The sequence below is a fragment of the Zingiber officinale genome, chromosome 8A (assembly GCF_018446385.1).
Source record: "Zingiber officinale cultivar Zhangliang chromosome 8A, Zo_v1.1, whole genome shotgun sequence".
Classification (NCBI taxonomy): Eukaryota; Viridiplantae; Streptophyta; class Magnoliopsida; order Zingiberales; family Zingiberaceae; genus Zingiber; species Zingiber officinale.
Genome location: NC_056000.1, coordinates 11198284 through 11222527, shown reverse-complemented (window position 1 = coordinate 11222527; position 24244 = coordinate 11198284). Strand labels below are relative to the sequence as shown.

At 36.5% G+C, this 24244-nt stretch overlaps 3 protein-coding genes and 1 non-coding gene across 8 annotated transcripts; 3 read left to right on the top strand and 1 right to left on the bottom strand.

Moving 5' to 3' along the window:
• Window positions 1-1056: 1056 nt before the first annotated feature.
• LOC122012418 (phosphatidylinositol/phosphatidylcholine transfer protein SFH13-like) lies at window positions 1057-8311 on the top strand. 5 transcript variants are annotated; one of them, XM_042568939.1, is made up of 16 exons: window positions 1057-1276; window positions 1760-1826; window positions 1907-1961; window positions 2042-2348; window positions 2475-2574; window positions 3627-3893; window positions 3993-4070; window positions 4142-4243; window positions 4327-4376; window positions 4458-4557; window positions 4662-4760; window positions 4838-4936; window positions 6211-6376; window positions 6618-6994; window positions 7260-7334; window positions 7945-8311. In XM_042568939.1, exons 3-16 carry the CDS (start codon window positions 1955-1957, stop codon window positions 7960-7962), a joined length of 1845 nt encoding a protein of 614 aa, XP_042424873.1. In that variant the 5' UTR covers window positions 1057-1276; window positions 1760-1826; window positions 1907-1954; the 3' UTR covers window positions 7963-8311. The 5 variants fall into 5 exon arrangements, with proteins under 5 accessions (XP_042424873.1, XP_042424874.1, XP_042424876.1 ...); XM_042568940.1 differs by having other exon boundaries at window positions 1668-1826; XM_042568941.1 differs by lacking the exon at window positions 1057-1276 and adding an exon at window positions 1317-1335.
• A 564-nt stretch (window positions 8312-8875) lies between these two features.
• On the top strand, window positions 8876-12841 carry LOC122012419 (mannan endo-1,4-beta-mannosidase 6-like). The gene is made up of 5 exons (XM_042568944.1): window positions 8876-9313; window positions 9760-9957; window positions 11166-11288; window positions 11447-11658; window positions 12047-12841. The coding sequence occupies exons 1-5, from the start codon at window positions 8951-8953 to the stop codon at window positions 12456-12458; spliced, it is 1308 nt and encodes a 435-aa protein (XP_042424878.1). The 5' UTR covers window positions 8876-8950; the 3' UTR covers window positions 12459-12841.
• A 361-nt stretch (window positions 12842-13202) lies between these two features.
• On the bottom strand, window positions 13203-16105 carry LOC122012417 (serine--glyoxylate aminotransferase). The gene is made up of 6 exons (XM_042568938.1): window positions 15917-16105; window positions 14938-15209; window positions 14461-14745; window positions 13931-14297; window positions 13621-13831; window positions 13203-13495 (listed from the first exon to the last, which is right to left on the bottom strand). Exons 2-6 carry the CDS (start codon window positions 15140-15142, stop codon window positions 13358-13360), a joined length of 1206 nt encoding a protein of 401 aa, XP_042424872.1. The 5' UTR covers window positions 15143-15209; window positions 15917-16105; the 3' UTR covers window positions 13203-13357.
• A 640-nt stretch (window positions 16106-16745) lies between these two features.
• Window positions 16746-16819, top strand: TRNAV-AAC. Its single transcript has one exon. It is a non-coding gene; the product is annotated as a tRNA-Val (tRNA).
• Window positions 16820-24244: the final 7425 nt, after the last annotated feature.

The following is a 24244-nucleotide window of genomic DNA, read 5'->3' as shown; positions in this document are numbered from 1 at the left end:
ATTTAGTTTGGTTCGATTCAACTTGATTTATTTAAAATCATACTTAGAATGTAGTTAGAAATGGATATATATTTTCTCCTAATTATTTGACGGTTGACTATAATTTAATCTCATAATTTATCTCTTTTATATAATTTAAACATAAATTACGAACGACATTCAAACATTTCTTTTAAACTTTTGCTATAATTTAGAGCGACATGTAATCCTAAGTATTCATCTCTTTCCGACTTCTCCACGAAAGAAAGCCGCACAAAAGCCTAAAATCCTAGGCAAGAGCCGAAAAGATGATTTTGATCGTATTATTTGGATAGATAGAATATTGTACGTCACAAGGTTATGAGGTTGAGTCAATTTCACCTCAAAGGACTCAACAGCGATGATCAGGACTAGTCATTTATTGTGCCAAGTGGGCTCTGTGAAGTAGCATGTATTCGACCTTAGCCAAAATTTATAGAGTCAACTATTCGTATTTTTTTATAATAATTTTGAAGTAGTCCAGTCACTTTAACTTTAATGGTTGAACATTAAATTTATGTTCCCTGTAGCATTAATGTGCATGAAACCAATAGCAGTTATGCTACTTTTTGTCTTCACCTTGCTGTGTACTTGCTGCCGGGGGAAAAAAAGACGATCACTCGTGATAAAATAAAATAAAAGCTTGACGAATTAATTTTTTTTATTTATTAAATAATTGCCTTTCACCGCTAACCATGCAGAATAATAAGGTTATTTTATTTATTGGATTTTCAATATTGGAGAATATGGCATTAAATGCTCCAATTATTTGGTGATGAGTAGATGTGCCGGTATATTCTCCGGCGACAAAATAGTGTTTCGTAGCAATAAGTCTGCTTTCGATTTTTTCACGAATAATTATTTAACGTTTTCTTCAAATTGTGTATACTCAATATTGAAAGTTTAGCAAAATAGGCCTCCTAAACTTTTGAATTTTAACATTTGATAAGGCATATTTATATTTTTTCGGAAAAAATATATTGAATATGTAAATATTAAAAATGGAAAACAAAAAACATGCTAGAGCCTAGATGGAGAAGATAACAGCTACAGCAATGGCATAGCTAACCTCTATCCTAACCCTCTTCCTTCGAGCCTTTACATTACTCTGACTCCTCGATTCCTCCCCTCCTTCTCTCTCTCAAACCACAAAAAGGAGCAAGCAAGTAACTTCTGGAAAGCAGACGAAACCCATCCCCGAGAAGCAGTGGAACCAGAGGAGCAGGAGGAGGAACTGCAGGAGAAGGCGAAACGGGTGGTGAGATCCTAACTGATCTTCCTGTTACATTCTAGAATCTTCGCCGATCCTTCGATAAGGTAGAGATCACATCCCGAGATTCGAGGTTTAGGTTTCGGATTTCGATTGCTGCGAATGGGTTCGCGTTGCAATGTACGTTGGATTTTGTAGTTCGCTTATTATGTTGGATGGGGCCACATTTGTTTGATCAGAGGGTGTGGTGTTCGATGAGGGTTTTTCTTTTTTTTTTTTGAGTTTCGGATTCGATTTACGTTGAGTCATTGAACCATGAAAAGAGAATAAGTTACTGAATCAATGCTGGTTGTGACAGTCCTACTTTAGTGAAAATTAATGCTTGTTTATTTTGAGTTATCTGGTCTTGAGGTATTTAAGCTTTTTCCTTTTTCCTCAGTGTTGTTCAGTTCTTTCCCAAAAAAACAAGACGATTCAAGATGACTTCTAGCCTCTAGGCGTCTAAAATTTTGATTGTGGAATTTGTATCAGTGTTCGATCTTTGCGTTTGCTGAGTTCGATGACTCTTTGTTTCTGCATTCGACCTCTTTTCCTTAAGGTAAATGTATTCCCGCCGATTTATGATTTTTGAGAATATATTGTCTGATGATTGACTTGTTCTCCTGGTTTCATGTGCAGTTAATATCTTAAAAGAGTTCTTGTTGAGTTGTTGTGCCTCCAGTGAAAATGATAGGTAGTTTTGTTTGCTTGTCTGATAAGTTCTCACAACAGTGAAATAACGCTATCGGTTTTGCTAACCAATCTTCTATTCAGATTTTGTTGAAGGCTCACGCAGTTACGAGGGGAGTAAAGAAAGGAGATCAGATATGGAGAACTCCGAGGACGAGAGATGGCAGACAAGAATGGGGTCCCTGAAGAAAAAAGCGCTGAATGCTTCCTGCAGATTTACCCACTCTCTAAAGAAACGGGGGAGGAGGAGAGTCAATTTCAGAATTCCTTCGGTGTCTATTGAGGATGTGAGAGATGCAGAAGAGGAGCAAGCTGTCCATTTATTCCGGAGGCAACTCATTGATATGGCCTTGCTGCCTAATCAACATGATGACTATCACACATTACTGAGGTTAGAATCATTTAGTGATTTGCTGGTCCTTTGGTCAAAGAGTTGATTCAACTACTGAGTGAGCTTTGATTGCTAAGTCGTACTCCTTATGTTACATGGGGTTTCCTAATTATTCTTGTTGAACAGATTCCTCAAGGCAAGAAAATTTGACTATGAGAAAGCAACTCATATGTGGGCTGACATGCTTCAGTGGAGAAAAGAATTTGGAGCAGACAGAATTCTGGAGGTAGAGCATTATTAAATTTTTAGAAGCAATTTGACATGGTGGGCTACTGTACCTTGTGGGGAGCTGAAATTTCACTTGTTTTTTGCTTTATGGCTTCTGCAATGTTACTGGAAGTACTATTTTTTTTTTTCATTCCAAACTCCAAAGAACTTTAGGCGTAATAAAATTTCTTCCCGTAAATGAGTTTCTTTTTATTATTGAACATTATTTTTTAAAAGAGTAAAAAAGGCAATGGAAGTACTTCAAACTGATTTTTTCTTGTCATATTTTGATGCAAGATATTGGTTACAAAGACTAAATCTTAGCCAGTAACGGCAGCATGTTAATGTAGCCCATGAATTTTCTACTTAGAAAAATTTTAGTATGTTTTAATAAACAAAATTGTTAGTAGATTATCAAAAACTCGTAAATTTCAGTTTTCAATATATTTCAGAAGGGCTCTTATGGTGAACAAGTTGGCTGTGGTTTTCTGCCAGCAAATTCTTATGATGCCAGGCACCTAAAAGCTTATCCTTTGGGCCAAAAGACCAGCTACTGAAGTGCAACTAATGAATTTTAGTCATTGTCTAATCACGGTCCATGTACATAATAAAAAAAAAGTGGCTCTAATACATGGAGTGCATTGCACCGCATCCACTCATCAAGTGGTGTCTTGAATCAATGATGTACATTGGTTTCATCACAATCACAGGACACGCTACACCAAAGGTGTCTACAAGTAACTAGTATAAAAAAAGCCAGTGATATCTTTGGTTTCACAAAAAGATATTCAGAAAATGTGTAAATTGGTTGGTCCAATTTTGCTCTTGAGGATATTTCCATTTATTTAATTATATGTAGTATCTGATGGATCGCATAACTCTTCTCTTTGTTTTTAATTTTTATGTGCTTTTCCACATCAATTTATACTGCATGACATCGGCAGATATCAGTAGAGTGTGCATGTCTCTATATTCATGTCTTCAATATGACTGATTCTTTCTATCATGTCCCGAAAGAATTGTTTATGGATGCTTTCTGACTGATCATGCTGCTGAAATCTCTTGAGTTAGGACTTCAAATTTGAAGAAATTGAGGGAGTTTTACGCTATTATCCACAAGGGTACCATGGAGTTGACAAAGAGGGTAGGCCAATCTACATTGAGAGGCTTGGGAAGGCTGAGCCAAATAAGCTTATGCACATAACAACAGTTGAGCGATACTTAAAGTATCATGTACAAGAATTTGAGAAAGTCCTGGCTGAGAAATTTCCTGCATGCTCAATTGCCGCCAAGAGACATATCGGTTCATCTACAACAATTTTGGATGTACAAGGAGTGGTATTCTTCTCTCAACAACAACCTATAAAGTTTGGCTTTGGTCATTTCTTTAAGGTCAATGTTAAGCGCTCATGATCAAAATTATTTTCTTGGATGCAGGGGTTGAAGAATTTTAGCAAGACAGCCAGAGATCTCTTGCTCAATATACAGAAAATAGATGGTGATTATTATCCTGAGGTACCTTTGTTTAATCTGCTTTCCATTTTGCTTTTTCTGTGCGTTATTTTTTCACTATTTTATTTTCACAGACACTACATCAGATGTTTATTGTTAATGCTGGCCATGGATTTAAGCTTCTTTGGAATACTGTAAAAGGCTTTCTTGATCCTAAAACTACTTCAAAGATACATGTAAGAAACTTGTTTATCATAAAAAATATACCTAAAACTTTATTTCTTGTCTCTTCAATTATTTACAAAGTTTGGAGTTGCAGGTTCTAGGAACTAAGTACCAGAGTAGACTTCTTGAAGCAGTTGATGCAGGGTTGATGTTCTTGACCATATGTTTTCATTTATTTTTTTCTCTACCTTATACTGTTTAATCCATCATATTATATGCTTGCAGCCAACTTCCAGAATTTCTTGGCGGTTCATGTACATGTTATTATGATGGGGGATGTCTTAGATCTAATAAAGGCCCCTGGAAGGATCCAGTTATCATAAAGGTAGGATCTCACTGAACTGATCTAGTGAAACATTAAATTAATATATCATAGCATGTTTGTCAGCCAAGGAAGAAAAATAGTTTTTGACATTGTTTCACCTGTAGCTTGTGCAAGGTGTTGATGCAGCCTACCTGATGGCAAGAAAACATGCTTGTGATGGAGAAAAAATTGTAACCCCTTGTACAAGGCTGCATTGCTTGAAGGCAAGATTACGAGTTTCCGAGCATCGCAACAACTGTTAAAAAGCTTTCTGTTATAAGTTTGGTGTTTCTAATTACAGGGAATATATAGTGATACTTCTGCAGCTGAATCTGTTTCTGATGTTGATATTGGCTCTCCTGTGATATCAGGGTCTTTTGAGTATGCTTCAGCTCATAAAGTGAGTTTGAATTAACAAACACTTCACCTTTTTGTTTACTCTGTTTTCTTAGTGAACTGCGTGTTGCTGAGTATGCACATCTATTTAGAGTTCAAGAGTTTGAGATGCCTTAAAATTGATAAAAGCAAAATATATCAACCAAGTTTTGTTAAGGGAAAGATTTAGGGAGGGGAGAGCTGCCCCAAGCCCCTTGGTTTGACTCTGATAGATCCAATTCCTGGTAATTGGATTTTTATTATTTTTTTTTTTCAACTTCTTGTTCTAAAACAGTTCCTTGTCAACAATAATTAAAGGAAAATCTACTCACTCAGGAGTTAGGACAAAACTTAGATTTGTTCCTGCCAACTCCTACATCCAAGAGGTAAAGCGAATGATTATTAGGGAATCAAATGAAGAAAATATGTTCACTAGAAAAAATCATTAGGACCTTGATTATTTTGGAATCAAAATTTAGATTGTACAGAAACTCAATCAACATCCCTCTGATCAATAAAATTATAAAGTAAAATTACAAACCAACCAGATGCAAACGGAAGGGCTAGCTTATGGTCCTAAGGCAAAGACTGGATCGTAGTACAGATGATTTTGGTCCTAGCTTACAGTCCTAATTACAAAGAGTAAGTTGGCCAAATTAGTTTGTCAAAGACTCATGACAAACTAATTTAACCAACCTTCTATTCTCGAGAAAGAACAAGTTGTTTTATTCTTAAATTAATTCAGATATAAAGAGTGAAGAAAATCTTAAGGATAAGGCCTCTCCCTAAAATGAAACAACAAATTATAACAAAAAGCAGTCACTCTGATTGGACATGAGATAAGATATTAAAGCTTTGAGTTAATGGGCTATCTCAACTTAGAAGTTCTAGATTTACTTGTACCTCTATACAAATTAAGAAATATTTTTTTAATTTATAGGAAAAGGGTGTGAAATATTTTGATTATGAGGTATTTAATGACGTTTGTGCTTTTGAAGAATACTGTAAATGGCATATCAAACTATGAAGTTCTCTGCGAAGTAATACTGGTTCGCTTGCAGATTTGACACATAAATGTAGGTCTATTTTGATTTGTTGTGCACTCTTATCAAATTATGCTAATTTTTTATGGATATAATTAGGGTTAGATAATTTTTTTTTAGAACAATGACTACATAGATATTCACATAGGACCTGAACACCCCATGCATTTTGGGGTGAGATTAAAACATGTTGCCTACAAATATTTCTTATAGCCTATTATTTTGTAATTCATTTTTCCATTATTGGATTTGGCAGGTTGGGGAAGTTAATCATGCCGAATATCAGAATTGCAATGAACTTTTTTTCAAGGTTGATAAAGATATACACGTTGCTCAAGCTGGATGCAAGCTTTCTGTGAAGACATCAAAAGCAATAAAAGACCGTGCAAATGCACCCACAAGCGCACTGCCAAATTCATTTGGTACTGACCATTGTAATTTGACTAGACAGTAGTGGTACGAGTCACACCTAGTCAAGGACATGCAATGCATACTACTTCTGATCATTTTCTATACTACAAAGATTCCCATGACTTTAAGTTGATGTTCAACCTTTTAACCATAGAAATAAACAAAAGATGCTAATTAACCCTTCTATTCAGAATTTCCTATTTCTCTTTGATTGTACTATAAATTTCAAGTTATTTCATTTGTTAAATTCAGGGAATGCTGCTGTTGATAGACACAACATCAAGGATCATTTAGATGAGGGAAAACTACACTGTTTTGCAAGAATGTTGGTTTCATTTCTTGTAAAAGTTCTATCCTTTTTGTGTACATTAAGGTCTAGGCTTGATACAAGCTCAGAGAATATTCATTCATTAGAAGCATTGGACTTGGCACACAATAAAAACTCTACTGCAGAAACCATCAAGAAAGATTATGTCACTGCTTGCATGAACCGTCTTCAAAAGGTTGAGTTGATGCTGAATGAACTTAGCAGTAAGCCAGCAGAGATTCCTCCAGAAAAAGAGCGGATGATAATGGATTTGATAGACAGGATAAAGTCTGTAGAGTTTGATGTTCCCAAAACAAATAAAGTAAGATTATTCTGGAATCTTCTCTGAAAAAAGACAAACTATTAGCACTATATACTGCATGTTGACAAATCATTGTACATTATGATTTTCTCTTTGCAACGAGTTGTGAAGTTTATTGGGGTAATACCAATGCACTTGGCTCCAGCGCATTTCGTGTCTATGTTTATTCTTCATTCTATTTTATAAATGAGTAATGAAGTTTTTCTTTGTACTTCTATTTTTCCTGCATTGGCTACTGTATTTCAGTCACATTTTCTTCATTCAGGTACTGCAAGCAACATTGATGAAGCAAATGGAGCTTGAAGCAACTTTAGAAGCTTTGAAAGACTCTATCAACCGCGTAAGTAGAAACAAACTAAAATGTGTCTTGATGTCTGTTTTCCATCATGTCTAATCAGATAGATAGGAAAAACTTGTCAGATATTATAGACATACCTTCATCTTGTGATAAGTGAGTATTATGAATGTGTACAGTTAACAAGTGTAAATCAATAATGGAAGAAGAGTTGGTTAGACTCTAGGAACTTTTACTTAAATTTACTGTAATCACTCCTAAGAAGTATTTGGCCTCCATCATATATTTTGGAATGAGGACATAACAGCATGTCTTTCAATCTTCTATCCATTTTACTTCTAATTACTTGGTTATATTTCTACCTAGTCATTTTTATAATAGAGGAATATCCTTAAATGCAACTATAAATTTCTGATTTTCATATCTTGCTCAGCTGAGGTATATCTATAAGTTACAATTCACTTTTTTTTCCTTTGGTACAAAGACCATACTACTATATTTACTTCAACAACATACTTGAGATATTGCATGCTTTGGGTGCTAACAACAATTATGATGTAGTATTCTGCAAGCTTGGAGTTGCGTTCTTCTCCATCTGACCGAAGTTGGTCATGATATAAGCTTACCTTTTTTTTTTTTTTTTTTTTTTTTGCAGACGAGAATATTTTGTTGATTGACGGAGGACAGATTAGCTGTAGACGGATGAGATTGCTGCAAAGAATACTTCCATACTTCATCCTCTTCTCTTTTGGCCATCATGGAAAAAATGGAAACAAAGTGTCAGAAAAATAGATTTCAGAAAGAACTGCAGGCATTTGTGCAAAAGTGACCGCATTGTGATTTTTTTTTATAGTAGCATTTCCAGTATTACTTTTCAAGTGCTATAAGAATACGAGAGAAAGGTTTGGTTAAAGTGCCGCAATGGTTTATGATTTGCCAAACTATCAGTGCTTGTAATTTGTGTTATGTATCGCTTACATTTTGATAGCTATAAACTCCCTATGTATACTTGGTTGTGTAAAGGGGAAGATATTTGAAAGGGAAGTGCTTGAACTATGATTGAGCTTGACAGAAATCATCTCATCTTACAATAGTTTACGGTAGGGCAAAAGCTTAGTAACCTATTTGTTCTGTATCTTGATCTTTTTTGGTTCTCTTTTCCTGCATTCATGATTCATGCGTGTTTAAAGATAACAACAAAACAATTCCCACATTTTTAAGAGTTTTTTTTATTTCTTTTCCTCGAATCATATTTATTGAAAATACTTGTGCATTTATCATAGTCAATACCTACAACGTTTCGACAAGAAAAACTCTTGAAGAGTCGGGAAACATGGATTAGGGCAGTCGTTTCTTAAATGATTCATCAAAAGGACCTTTTCAACTGAATTTTGTCCACGCAACTTCTAAAAAAAGTGTATTAAATGCGCATTGGGTTCGGTTCGATAGTCTCAAATTTATTCGGTTCAGTTTAAACCAATTGATTCGGTCGGTTCGGTTCCGTCGCCTCTATGTGACAGGGGAGTAGACGACCAATAAGTAGCCGCCATTATTTACTCACGGTTTGGCCCACTGCGTGCCGCGTAGTAGGCCCCACTGGAACAACGAATAGAAGGGAGAGAGAATATGGTTTCGCCTTTCACGGATTGCAGAAGAGAGAAATGAAGGGGCGGCGAGTCTACTCGCTCCTCGGCATCCTCCTCCTCCTCGCCGTGGGCTACCTCAACTGGTCGTCCGGCGGAGGCGGCGGGATTCGGGTCCCGATCCCGTGGCTGCAGCCTCGAATGGGGTTCATCGGCCGGAATGGGACACAGTTCGTTGACCTCGACGACGGGTTGCCGATCTACGTCAACGGTTGGAACTCCTACTGGCTTATGGTATCCGAATCCGGAAATTGGATGGTAGAGATGCTAAGGCGCGGGCGCGCCATGGGGATGTCGGTGTGTCGGACGTGGGCGTTCAGTGACGGAGGCCCTAATGCGCTTCAGATCTCCCCCGGACGCTTCGACGAAAGGAAGTTCCAGGTTGGTGATTTTGTGATTCTCCTGTAAAGTACAGATATTTCGACTGGAATGCGGCCTTTGGATGGAAAAGGTTTCATTCGGTTTTGTTCATTCAGTTAATAAAAACCATAACCATAATTAGGCTGTAAAAAGGACTAAAACTACAAATTTCTTCTATAATAAAATCACTATATTGGTGGGATTTTTACGATTTTCAAACAGTTACTGACTGTTAGAATTGTCCCTATGTAATCTGGTTAAGCATGTTTTTCTCACAGTGAGAGAAATGCGCGATCAGTTTTGGGGTTTCTAACTATTATATTATCTACTGGAATGGGATTTTTATTAGCAACGTCAAATTTCATAGCATAAAAACTACTAGAAATAACATTTTAGCTATACTAGCTTGTTTTGTCTAAAAGGAGTTGATATTTGTGAGTTACTACTTACTACCACTTTCATATCAGGCATTGGATCTTGTCATATACGAAGCAAGGAAAAATCACATCAGGTTAATTCTTAGCCTTGTCAATAATCTCAAAGCATTTGGCGGGAAAGCTCAGTATGTCAGGTGGGCACAAGCTGCTGGGGTTAATGTGTCAACTTCCTTAGATCCATTCTTCTCGGATTCAACCATCAAGGGATACTACAAAGACTTTCTCAAGGTATGCTGGTAATTTCTAGTGTAAATGTTTTTGAAGTTCATTCGATAAAGATGCTACAGGTCTTTGTTATGCAATGTTAAGCACAAGTTCCTTGGTTACCCAATTCGGATTTTATAATTAAGAGCTTAAGAACAAACTTAAAGGTGAACAATAAATTTAGATAGTTAGCTATTATAATTTAAGTTTAAGCATTTTATGGCAGCGGTTGAGCTTAGTCTAGTTCTCTTTATTGGGGTGTGATAAAAGAGGGTTTGTATGCTTAGACAAGTGAACTACTATTATAACGGGCTAAGTATTTTGGACCAATGGTTGGACTACAAAAAGGTTAATGTACAAGTTCTAGTAAAAAATGTTCATGTGAAAATTATCTCATTTGGGAAGCAGGTTGTGGTATATCCTCCTTTGAAATTGGATGGCATTATTATTATTTGTGCAAAATAAATAACTATGTTGACCTAGTTCCTATGTAGCACGAATACTCTGATTTTTTTTTTGAAGTATCGAACATGGATACGACACAGATACGGATACGATACGCAAATACACGTATCAGATACGACCAAAAACGTGTCGTGGACTTTTTTGAGGTTTGACTAGGCGGATACATTTTGGACACAGCAAGGACACGACAAGGATATGGTTAGGATACGTTTTTCCAGATACATTTGGCCAAAATTGCAAATATTTAAAATTTTTAGGGGTTAATTGAAAAAACTTGGAAATTTTCTAGGACTAATTGGAAAATAATTAATAAAAATGAATTGGGTTGTGGGCTTTTAAACCCTAAACCCTAATCTTTTTCTGCTCACCTCTCATCTTATTTGCCTCTCATCGCCTCTTTGACATCGTCAGCCAACTGCCGTACTCGCCATGTAAATCATAAATTATTATTTCTGATTTTTGCTTCACTCCTCTAAAGTGCTTAAACCCTAATCATTTTGTCAAAAAGATTTGGTTTAGAAATTTGAATATAAGCCCTAATCTTTCAGTCTCCTTTTTCTTCTTTTTTGCTTTCAATTGTTTTGATGAATAATATCTAAAAGTCCCGGTTTTGATCATCTTTCATGATCTTTCAATACTATATATATATATATTTTAATGATTGTTGTATCCTAGCCATATCTTATTCGACACGATACCCGTACCCATATCCATGCAACATAGCCTAGTTCATATGTTATTCATTTGTTTATATTGTACTTCTACAGGCAATCATTTCCAGAAAGAACTCCTACAGTGGAGTCAGATACTCTGATGAACCTGCCATATTTGCTTGGGAACTAATAAATGAACCTCGATGTGATTCCAACTCATCCAGCTCACTTCTTCAGGTTTTGAATTATTTTTCTCACACATTATTACCTTTTCACTCAGTTGAGCATGATGAATTTTCATAGGATAACAGCCATTGAAGTAAATGCATATGTCTATGCTCTGACTTATAGATGCCTAGTCTCGAAATTCTTAGCTCATCAAGCTGTTCTTACAGGAATGGATTGCTGAGATGGCATCATATGTAAAGAGTTTAGATGAGAAACATCTTGTCACAGTGGGGCTTGAAGGGTTTTATGGACCTGGAAGAACAGAACGGTTGGGGATAAACCCAGGGGCATGGGCAGCTTCACTTGGTTCCGACTTTATAAAGAACTCAGCAATTGAGAATATAGATTTTGCTTCTGTGCACGCATATCCTGATAGCTGGTTTCTAACCTTCTTCACTCAGCTAAAATATTAAATGTTTCATGCTTGCTATATTATACATGGGGCTAACTTTGATCATGCCCACTAAAGTTTAACGTGACTCTTCGTATGTTTAGGCCTTTGTTTTAAGTGTTCAATCTCAATGCAACACTTTCCATTTAAATCATGCATGATTAATTTGTTAGAAACAATTTACTCTAGATCTGATGGTGGAAAATTTATGAATTTTTTTATTCTATGTCTATTTTGTTTTCTAAAAATTTCCATTTAAAAGAGATCAGCTGTGATACTTGAAAATCACATTTTCAAATTGACAATCCAATAGATTTCAGAAGAGTAAACTGAAACCTCCCCTTTAATAACTTTCTTGTTTCATGTCTTCTTGTAGGATACCAAAGGCAACGCTGGAAGAAAAAGTAAAGTATCTCTCAAGTTGGGTTGATTCTCATATCAATGATAGTGAGCATTTGCTGAAGAAACCAGTCTTGTTCTCAGAGGTTGGCTCACAATTGCATGTTAAGAAAAATGGGTCATACGACAGAGACATATTACTAAAAATAGTTTATGATAAAGTGTATGAGTCAGCCAGTAAGGGGCAAGCTGGAGCTGGTGCTCTCATTTGGCAATTGGTTGTTGAAGGAATGCAAAGATATCATGACGAATTTTCTCTAGTAGCAAGGGAGCACGCCTCCACATATAATCTGATATTGCAACAATCTTGTAGATTACAGAACTCGCTTAAGAAAAACAAAAATGCTAGTCGAGAAATCAACCATATCTGCATGGATTTGCCACCCTAAGAACTTGGAACGTTGTTTGTTTCCTAAATCATTGCAATTCCAAGGATGATCAAAGGCATTAAATTGACAGAAGATTTTTTGCAACATGGAGAAGCTACCGTGGAAATTTGCTTATCATACTGAAAATGATCATTGCTTGCTTATTCCAAATGAAATTGACCTTCAAATTCATGTTTTGTGAATCTGAGCTGCTACCAAAGTCATTAGAAAAGAAGGATGCAAGATGAAGAGAAGGATGTTTCTGTATGGTATATACGCAATTCTACAATTATTTTTTTTTCACACGAAAACATATACATTGTACCTCAAATTGAAAATTCAGTAGTAAGTGACTGCTAGTGAACTTTTTCATTGAAAGATGAATTGAAAATTTTGAAGAATAATGTTACTGCTCCATCAGTGTGAACTAACGAGTCAAATATTTTCTCATACATAACAGTTTGTTGCATTATATTGTTGTTTTATGTTTGCCATGTTGTAGGTATCTATTGTGCTATGCAAAAATATGATAGATAGAGAGCATGTGGAAGGAGAGTGGAAATTTCAGATGGTATGACGAACCTTTTTGTGGCTTTGAGCCAGCACTTATCCAAGTTTGTAGTTTCCCAATCTTATATATGCTTGCTTATTATTAACTTAGCAACTAGAGAATAAAACCCATTACTTAACTAATAGCAGAAGTTTAGGGACCAGAGAAATTTAATCTAACCACTGAAATATAAGTTGTTGACAAGTATAAGGAAATGAATACAGTGAAACCAGATGAGATTGGTATTGCTTTGAACACAGTTTAATTGATACAGAGATAATAATTCACCAATATACATTTAGCTTGAGAATTCAAGGAGTTCATAAGTATTCTGGTCCTAATTGATCCAAGCAAAGAACCAGAGTGGTCCTTATATTCGAGAAGGTATCATAGGAGTACTGTTCTGAAGGTAAGTAGCTGCTGCGCCAACTCCACTTCCTAGCTTGACTGGGTATCCTACATCTTTGAGCACCATTTCCACGCCACTCAGGCAACCCAGCAATTGAAGCTGCAAGACTCAAAAATGATAGTTAGGTCTGCTAATTTCTATTTCGACTATGGAGCCGGTTATCCCAAAAGCATAAATTGAAACTACTTTGATCAGAAAAAACATAGGGAATCAATAATCAATACCTCATTAAGGTTGCCCAAGTGCCCTATCCTAAACACTTTGCCTGCCACTTTGTTGAGTCCCAATCCTAAGCTTAAGTTGTATCTCTCCCAAGCTCTCTTCACTATATCAGCACTGTTAATGTAAGAGGGAACTAACACAGCAGTGACAGTATTACTGAACCATTCTTCCTTCTGTGTGCAGTTCTTCAAGCCCCAAGCCTCAACAGCAAGTCTGTGTCAATTTTTTTGATACAAACATCAGGATTTAGCTTATGTTCATTGCAACGAAAGGAAGACGAACAATACATGTCGACAGTTATTGTCTGTTTACCTTGTTGCTTTTCCGAGACGGGTGTGCCTGGATATCACATTGTCAAGACCCTCCTCAAATATGAGGTCGAGGGCAGCTCTAAGTCCATATAGCAGTTGGATGGAAGGCGTGTAGGGCCAGTAAGTTCCCAATTTGTAGAACTTTAAGTAGTCATTCCAGTCGAAGAACACTCTCAGAGACTTAGCAGTCTTGGCGGCTTCAAGAGCTTTAGGACTGGCGCATATAAATCCCATACCAGTAGGCATTGAAAGAGCCTTCTGAGATCCTGTCAAAGCGACATCGACTCCCCATTCGTCCATGCGGAAGTCAAGAGCACAGATTGATGAGACTCCGTCGACAAGGAGCAATGCAGGATGTTTGTACTCATCTGCAGATCCAGATTCATTGAGGGAAATGTGTCTATTAGAAACAAAATCTATACAAGAATTGGAACCCTGACAATTAAGATTTAAAATCTTGTGTGTCAAGACAACATCTGATAATATGCTATTAAGAGAATTATTTTTTGATGACTAGATTGTTTGACATACCAAGCAATTTCCTTACAGTTGCCAAATTGTTGGTAACTCCGGTTGCCGTCTCATTGTGAACAATGCAGACAGCCTTGATCGAATGAGACCAGTCAGCTTGTAGCTTAGAAGCCAATGCATCAAGATTGGCACCTTGTCCCCAATCACTTTCGATTACATCGACATTGAAATTAAGGCGTTTCTGTTGATCAATCCAGAGAAGACTAAATTGTCCAATGAGGAAAGTCACAATCTTATCTCCAGGTGATAGAGTATTAGTAAGTGCACTTTCCCAAGCCCCAGTACCTGATCCAAAGACCTCATTAAAAGAAACGAATTGCAAGTCTGAACAATCAATCAAGGCTCAACTTATAATCTAGATTTGTTTTAAGATTATTCGACATAGTTTGGAGTGGTTGTTAAAGTTCAGAATCATCCCACAAGGAAATTTTGTCATTGGCAAAATGAAATGGAGGAAAAAAAACAAACAAATTATACCTGTTGTTGGGATAATGAATGGTGTTCCAGTAGTAGTCTTGAAGATCTTCTTAACATCCTCAAGAAGAGTCTTTGTCAACGCAGGCACTGCAGGTGAGCGATAGTCCTCATTGTTCCTATTCATTGCCCGTATCACTGGCTCAGGAATATTAACTGGCCCTGGAACAAACAGGTGGTTCCTCCCAGCTCCATAGACGAAGTCCATTTTTTTTCCTGGTGAATCTTTTTGCCACAGAAGGATTACTCTGCTCAGATGGCTGCTATAAGCTCACCTGAAAGTCCACGAGAAGGATGATAAGTTTCTCATTTCTTAGCTCTGCAGTCCAGTGCATGCAATCTTGGTCGTGCAACAAAAGAACAAACAACAATTTTTTTACTTCAATAATTGGTGACAGTCCTTTTTTTTTAAGAAAAAATTATCTTTTTGCTTTAGAGGATAACAAAGCTCTCAGATATAACGTATGAAGCTACCGTCTGTGAGCTTATCTCCTTCAGGTGAAAGTATATAGCAACAATTATCTAACGGATAATTGTGTAATAGATGTTAGATTATGTTATCCAATAAGAAAACTTGATAGGAATTTAACCTTGTATAACAAAATAAAGGATGGAAATAAACACTTAAACATGACAGTATAAATTTCCTACATACTGCACAGGCTGATTCTGAAATATAAGTTCCAAGTATCACAAGTATTTTGGCTTTCACATGTACCAAATTGCAATTAAGTTGGTGCCAGAGTTTGTGGTGAGAGAAAACATGTTAATTTACTTTTACGATCTTAAACTTCATTATATTCCATAGTTTCTTTCTTAGAAACTTGGATTTTCATATTCCTGGTGAAAAAATCCCTCAGAATTGATTGAATGATTTGTGGCCTCAGACAGGCGATTTCTCCCACTACCAACTCTTTTAAATAAACGTTGAGGAAGAAAAAGGACTGAATCAAGAAAACCTTTAACAATCAGTGCTACGTACCTTTGAGTTTCTTCTTCTTCTTCTTCTTCTTCTTCTTCCTCCAGGTGTGGGTGGAGGGGAGAAAGAAACTTGAGGCGAGAGCAAAAACAGTGGCTAAATTTTTATAGAAACGGAATGGCGCCTACGCACAGCGCTGTCATCTGGGCCCTGCGCGGTGGATAAGAGGTTCCTGAGCTCTACAAATTAAGTGCGTTTTCGGGAAGAGAAGATAAAGTGGAGGGCTTTAATTTGTAATTTGTATAAACTGTGGCGTTGCTCGTTTGAGGAACGCTGACCACAGCTTCATCATGACTATCTCCTTCCTAATTAACGTGACTTGGGAAAAAAATAAATAAAGCAAAGAAGAAAACAAATCCTGGAAATTAAATTAAATTAAATGAAGAGAGTTAAAGGAGTTCCTTTTAATTTGGTCGTCGGATTCTACGAGTATAAAAAGAGCGATCGTTAACACAGAAGATTAGTGTTTAACCAGATCGTACGGGCAAAAAACAAGCAGTGGATTCTCGTTCCCGTGTTGATGCCTTCCCTGCAATGGGACAAAAGCTCAAATTCCGTTCATCTCAAGTGAGATAACGATGGATCTTAATTTCACGACGTCCACACAATTAACTGGTGACTTTGAAAACGGGCCAAAATCGTTGGAGAAGATGGCTAATTGAGTCGTGGCAATTGTTGTTGTTGTTGATGAAGAAGAAGAAGAAGAAGAAGAAGAAGAAAAAAGTATTGATTTACAGGACCAGACCCATGATATAATCTCTCGACTGCAATACGTTAGTTTTTAGGAGATCAGAAGTACTAATTAATAATATAATATAAACAAATAACTAAAGGTGTCGTGGTGTAGTTGGTTATCACGTCAGTCTAACACACTGAAGGTCTCCGGTTCGAGTCCGGGCGACGCCAAATTTTTTTTACTTGCCTTTAATAATTATTATTTACGTTTATTATTTCGAAGTAAAGTTTCCTTATTATTATTATTATGAATTAGACACTGAAGATATCTGGTTCGAGTCCGGACGACGCCAAATTTTTATTACTTGACTTTAATAATTATTATTGACGTTTATTATTACGAAGTAAAGTTTCCTAGGGTTGTCCGATTGCCATGCACATGCGGGCAAGTAACCGATCAGGCCATTTACAGCACACAGTCGGCTCGAAATTTTAATTAATTAGCTAAAATTGATTATTTAATTTCTTCTAAACTCCATATAAATTCTCTTCGCTTCTTTTCATTACTCCTCAAGCTTGAAGGGAGAAAAAAAAGGGGAAAGAAAGCTAACCTCACAAATGGAGATGAAGAAGCTCCTCAGCGCTGGCCTCATCGTCATGGCCGCCTCCGGCACTGCTGCACTGGCCGTGGAGGCACCGGCTCCGGCCCCCACCAGCGAGTCGTTCACAGTAGTAGCACCGGTCGTCGGCATCGCCATAGCAACCTCCCTCGCATCCTTTTTCGCTTTCTTCTTGTACTAGATGGTGGTGTTGGAGAAGAATATGTGTGGTGCAATTGCCTCTTGTTGTTTGTTACCTTTCTTATTTAGTTGGGATGTCCTTAAACATCGATGCATTTGTTCTTCCAGGAGCTTTAATTGATGCGTACGTTCTTGCTAACTACTGATCATTTTCTTCCAGGAGCTAGGATGTTTCTCCAAAATAATGAATAATTTCATGGCACGCTGTGATTTGCAGATTTTTTTTTCGCCTTAATTTTTTATGTGCAAATTAAAGAAAACTTACAAATAAGTCTGCAAGAGAATCCAGTCGATTGACCATATGGCCTGGTTCATTTAATCAATTAAGCTTCTGAAAAGCAATCCATTTAAAAGCTATGCAAGCGTAAAAGGTGACTTAAAGTGACCAAGCATCTCAGCTTTGAACTGGCATCTAAAACCTTTAGACATAAGCAACAGAGATCATCATTTTTTTTTAAAAAAAAAAAATAACAATAATAATTGATACGGGGCGGACCCATAGATTGTTGAGGTATAGTTTGTATTGTGAATAGTATATCTATTTTGAAAAGTTGTATTCTTTTGTGATCAACCGTTTTTATTATAAACAATATTTAAAATATGAATATTTATATCCCTTTGTGATCAACGATTTCATTGTAAATGGTTGTATCCTTTTGTGAATCAACATGACTAATCAATTGTTATATCCTTTCATGATTAATTGAAAGAATTCTATAAATAAGTGCTCTTGGCCAAATTAAAGACAATAATCATTCTCTATTCTTATGCAAACAACTGAAGAACTTGCTATTTTGTTGTCTGAGAATCTATTGTATACTAAAAGAGATTGTCTATTATAATCCGGTCTAGCAAGATAGTGGAGGCAATAAACTCTTTAAGGAAAATGATTACACGTCTTAGATTTTCTTGGGTTCAGTATCTCGACTTCAAGTCTTGACCTCGGGTCTCTTCCAAAGCCTCTCTGAAGAACTTCTTTCTACAATCTTAAAGAGTTTATTTCTTTGTAACTATGGAGTCTACCCAAGAATCTGTTATCAAAGTTATGAATCAAGACTTTGTCAGACTAGATAGGTTTGATGGGACGGGAACAAACTTCAACCGGTGGAAAGACAAGTTGATATTCTTTCTCACCGCATTGAAGGTCTCTTACGTGTTCAAGCTTGATCTTCCTGCCATTCCACCACCCACTAATGATGATTCGGAAGAATTAAGGAAGCAACGGGCCAAGCGGGAGGAGGATGAAGTGTTGTGTAGGGATCACATCCTCAACACACTTTCGGACATGCTCTATGATCTGTTCATGGTGGCGAAGAATCCAAGAGAGATCTGAACAACTTTGGAGGGTAAATATGCCACTCAAAAACAAGGATCATATAAGTTTCTTATTAAAAAATATTTTTAGTTTAAGCTAGATGATAATTCTCCTCCAATGGATCAAATTCACAACCTGCAAGTGATAGTTTCAAAACTTAAAGACTATGGAGTAAAAATTTCAAAATCTATGCAAATAGGTGCTATAATTGCTAAGTTGTCATCTTTATGGAATGATTATCAAAAGAAATTACTTCATACTTATGAAATTTTGACCATATCTTGTATGTTGAAACATCTTAGAATTGAAGAAGGTGCTAAGATCTTGCATAAGAAAGAAAAGTAAAATGATCCTATAGTGAATTTGGTTGAGGAAAATAGATTTAATAAAAGACAGAAATTTGAAAATGTCTTTTTTAGTAACAAGAAAAAGAGTAGAGTTTGTTACCATTGTGACAAAAAGGGGCATTACAAGGCTAAGTGTAGGGCCAAAGAGAAATAAAAATAATAATAATGCTCCTAGTGCTAATGTTATTGAAAGTGCAAAAAATATTGTAGCAATGGTTACACTTGGTGTGTCAATCGAACTTCACATGGCAACACCTTCCTCATCAAAGGATTAGTGGTGTGACTCGGGTGCAATCATACATGTATACAGTGACAAAGATCAATTCAAGACATATGAAGTGTTTGAAGGGCATGAAGTGATTATGGCAAATGGTACAAGAGCCAAGGTGCTTGGCAAGGGTGATATTGTTGGAAATGGGGAGAGTGGGGATGTGGGAACATGCCCATGTTCCCCACACTCATAATGGAAAAGTCCATTATGCCCATGGTTTATTTCCCTATATAAAGGGGTGCGTCCAAGGATCATAGGGTGTGTGAAATTGCTAGTGTGCAACGCAGAGAGAGCAAGGAGAATATCTGAGGCGGTGGAATTTGGTTTGTGGACTTGCGGAGAGCTTTCCAATCCTGTGATCGTTCTTCCGACAGCGATTTTCGTCATTGCCGATTGCAAATCTGCGGGAGATCGTTGAAAGTTTTTACCGCTTTAAATAATTCCTCTTTCATGCATTTAGAATATAATCTATATTGGTATCAGAGCTGTGTTAGTTATAAATGCATGATAAATCCCAAAATCTTTATCTCTGTGTTCAGCCCCGGCCCAGAGGTCAGGCCATCCTGGGCGATTGCCCAGGGCCCTAAGTTTGAAAGGGGCCCACAATTCTAAATGTTTATATAATATATATATATATATTAATTGTTTTAAGAATTTTGTAAACCTTGCACTGTGCACCTGCTCTTCCGCCGCCGCACAAGCTCGTGCTCTTGGAGGGGCCCACAACTTGTAAATGTTTATATAATTTATATATATATATATATTAATTATTTTAAGAATTAGGTTTTGTAAACTTGCACTGTTTGTCCGTTGCACCTGCTCTTCCGCCGTCGCACAACGGCATAAGCAGACAAGCTCGAGCAAATTGCAATCTCCGCCAGCGCTATTTCCTTTTTCATATTCTCTACTTCTCAGATTTTTTTTACAATTACATCACTTTTCTTTTAGCCTTCTCTTTTCATTTTTATTTGTTCTCCTTTTTATCGGCGACTCCACGACAATATCACAGTGAGACTGCGCCTTTGCCACTTCTCTACACAGCTGCACCAGCACCAACACGATTTTAAATGGATTAGCAATTTTATCTATTGAAAAAAAGATTTTAAAAAAAATTAAAATTAATAATATTATAGATGATTTTACATCTAGAAAAATTAGAAGAAATCATTATAAATAATTTTTACTTTATAAAAAAATTAAAGATCTATTTTGATCGTTTCGGCCCGGGCCTCCTGATTGTTAGGACCGGGGCTGTCTGTGTTGAAACAAAATTATGACTTGGTTCTGTTCGTTCTGTAATTGTTGTGCGAAATCACGACTGAGTCGTGATCAGCGATTATTATCGCTGCTATGAACGGAGTTTGTCTCCGTCTAGTTTTGCCATAGCCGAGTAAGAGATCGTGATTGTGTCGCGATCTGTCACAATCCCCAATGGCCGACGCCGTAAAACCTCGAGGGAACACTTATGGAGTGCTCATGGCCACTTCTCATTGCAATCCATGTTTGTTGCGGGAAAGGCGGCATGCACAGCATACACGGCGTGCACAACGTGCACAGTGAGATTAATTGTCTTCTATACAAATACTTTTTTTTAAAAATATGCTAGTTACCCAGATTTGTGTTACTACTCTATCTAAAGTTGGTGTTATGGATTAGGACATTTTCAACTTTTCACTTTAAACTTGATTCTTAAAATAGTTATTGAAATTTCAAAGTTTTCAATTAGGGAATCTGATCTTACTTTTACACATTTTCTCTTTTTCTTCCAAAATATTGTAATTTTCTTTCACAAAAATATTAGGTGCAGATGAAATCTTTTAAGGGATAATATCTATTTTGTATAAGGTGTTATTTAGGACCCAAAATCTAGGATAAATATTTTTTCTTAAATCAAATTCACCTATACAAAGTGCCAACCATCCAAAGCCCATAAGCAAAACAAAAAATAAAAAGGGAAAAACGGTTGACAAAAATATTTAATTTATTTGCTTTTGCACAATCATCTTGTACCTTTAACAAGGAAATGTCATGTTTAGTACTTGATTTTTTACTAAAGTATCAAATTTCCTTTCATTTTATCCTCAAAATACATACCATCAAATCAACTAATGATCAACATCATATGATTGTCACCTGACATTCAAACCAAGTATTGCCCTGCTCATACATGGCAACCACATGAAGACTAGATGGGTTGGTTGTTAGTTGACTAAATGTAATTTAAGATAAGAGATAAATTTAAAGGAATTTGAATCCAGATCCAAATTGATATTTTGACAACATAAGAACTATTTTGAAAAAGAAACATAGAGGTTGATGATCATTTCATTTGAATAAATAAACAATTATTTCTCCACAGAATATATAATTACAGGAGGTAGATATATAAACCTGGGTGTAAGTGAGTAAAAGTGTCCCATATGCTTGGCCCCTTTCCCCCTTCCCTCTCTGCACCTTCGTACTATGTTCATCAAATTAAACTTAAATCAATAACAAAGCACAATTACAATCATTAATTCAACAAAATTTAACAGATCGCATACATAACATGGATAAGAATATGGAAGATTTTTTATCACTGCCCCCAAATTTTTCAAAGTTTTAAAATTTTAGAGGAAACTTAAAAAAAAAGTATTGAAACTAAAAGTATTTATAAATTGAGGTGGAATTGATTTTGTTGATAGTGGGGTTTATTACCGGTTTCACTTCGGAGTCTTCTTCCTTTAGAGAAAGAAGACTTTCCCTCTCAATTGAAACGCATTATCTTCTAAAACTCACATGGAAATTTGAAGGAAGAACGAATAGCAGATGAAGTACGAAGGACGAAACTAACTATTCACAAGTAGTTTATGAAATAGCAATAAAATATGTAGAGATTACTACACAGAAGTCCGAGATGGAGCCCAAAGCGAGATTTCTTGCTTCGCCCTTACTCGGAAGTGCATGGCATCCTCGCGCAGCCATTTAAAACAATGAAAGGCTACCAAAATGGAACTCACCAGCGACCGCTGTGACAACGAATGTGCACTCACTTAGATCGCCAGAAGCGGCAACCAGAAGGCACGATCCCACCACCCGGCGGCCATTGTACTCGGCGCCCGAGTGCGTTGTGGCAAAAGCGAGCAGTAGAAAGCCGAAAAAAAAAATTGAGAAAAACTAATGAAATTTCCCAAAACTTCTTTTTTTCTTCCCAAAGTTTAAAGACCAAAAAAAAAAGTATCGTTCCTAGAATTTCTGAATATTTAGTTTCCGGAATCGAAATGGAATTCGATTTCTTTGGAGAAAAAAAATATCTGGAAATAGGAATGGAGAAATATTGAGTTGCAAACAGTAAATTTCTCGATAATCATCAGATTTAAGTGATTAGGTATTTGAACAAACAGCATTTTGCAAACTGAGATCTGCGGCTAAATTAGTTTAAAACAACAAAAATGTAAGCACTGAAATGTAGCAAGTTTTGTAAGAGATTAATCCTAAAGCTGGCTTATTGTTTACTTGATAAGCAGAAGAGGCTGCGCCAAAGATGAAGCCGTCCGGGAAGGAGCTCCGGTCGATCGGCGCCGCCCTCGATTCAAGTAGCAGAGCTATTACCACAAGAAGAAGAACAATGAGAGACAGGGAATCATGGAATCCCATTTGACCACGAGGAACGAGTTGCTCGTGCAGTCGTGCAAATTGTTCGACATGATCTGGCGTTTACTCGTTGAAGTTTTAATTACAAAGAAAAAAATGTTTATTTGGATAGTTTCAATTGTATTCTCGAGTGTTGATTTTACTTCAATTATAACTTAGGGTGAATTACATTTTACCCCCATTTTATCCCATGAGGTTTGACTAAAGTATGAAACGATCCTCGTGGTTTCAAAAGTAACAAAAAAGTCCCTTGACCGGTAACATTGTAATATTATAACCCTTTGACGCTGGAAATACACACTAAAATGATGATGTCATCATAAATTCTTTTTTTTTTGGACAATAATACCCTTATTATGCTGTGAATTTAAATCCGGGATAATACTACCCTTTAATAAAAGAAAAGTAATTGCAAAACAACCTGATGATTTAAACAACAACCCACACATGAGGGAGGTTATGCTCGGTTACGCCGAGTTTCGACCCCAAGACCTCATGTGTCAACACCCCATGTCTTAATCATCGCACCGTCCCGAGGGGATGATGATTAAAATAATCATGATTCTATTGATGACAGTTGGTTTAACAAATATTACATCCATGAAACTAAGGGGGCGTTTGGTTCTTTCCTAGGAATAGGAATCGGAATGAGAATCATTGTATTGTGGAATGAAAATGGGTATGAGCATGGATATCACTCTTAAAAGCAATGTTTGGTTAGTTGTATATCTTCTATCGGAATAAATCAAAGTTTCCTTTTTTACCCTTAAAGGAAAATAAGAGAAAAAATTAGATGTGAGAGAAAGATGAATGTGAGAGAAAAATATGATGAGAGAGAATGATGAGAGAGAAAGTATTATGAGAGAGAAAGTGTGATAAGAAAGAATGAAGAGAGAGGAAGTGTGATTAGAGAAAATGAAAAAAGAGAGTGTGATTGGAGAGAGCATGATGAAAGAAAATATGATGTGAGAGAATGTATGATAGGAGAGGATGAAAAGAGAGAAAATATAGTGAGAAAAAATGAGGAGAGAGAGAGTCATGAGACAGATTGAGGAGAGAGAAAGTATGGTGAGAGAAAAAGAGAACAGTGAATATGATGGGAGAGATTGAGAAGAGAGAAAGTATGATGAGAGAGAAAGTGTGTTGAGGAAAAAAGGAGTAAGTGTGATAAGAGAGATTGAGGAGAGAGAAAGTATGATGAGAGAGAAAGTGTGTTGAGGAAAAAAGGAGGAAATGTGATAAGAGAGATTGAGGAGAGAGAAAGTATGATGAGAAAGAAAATATGATGAG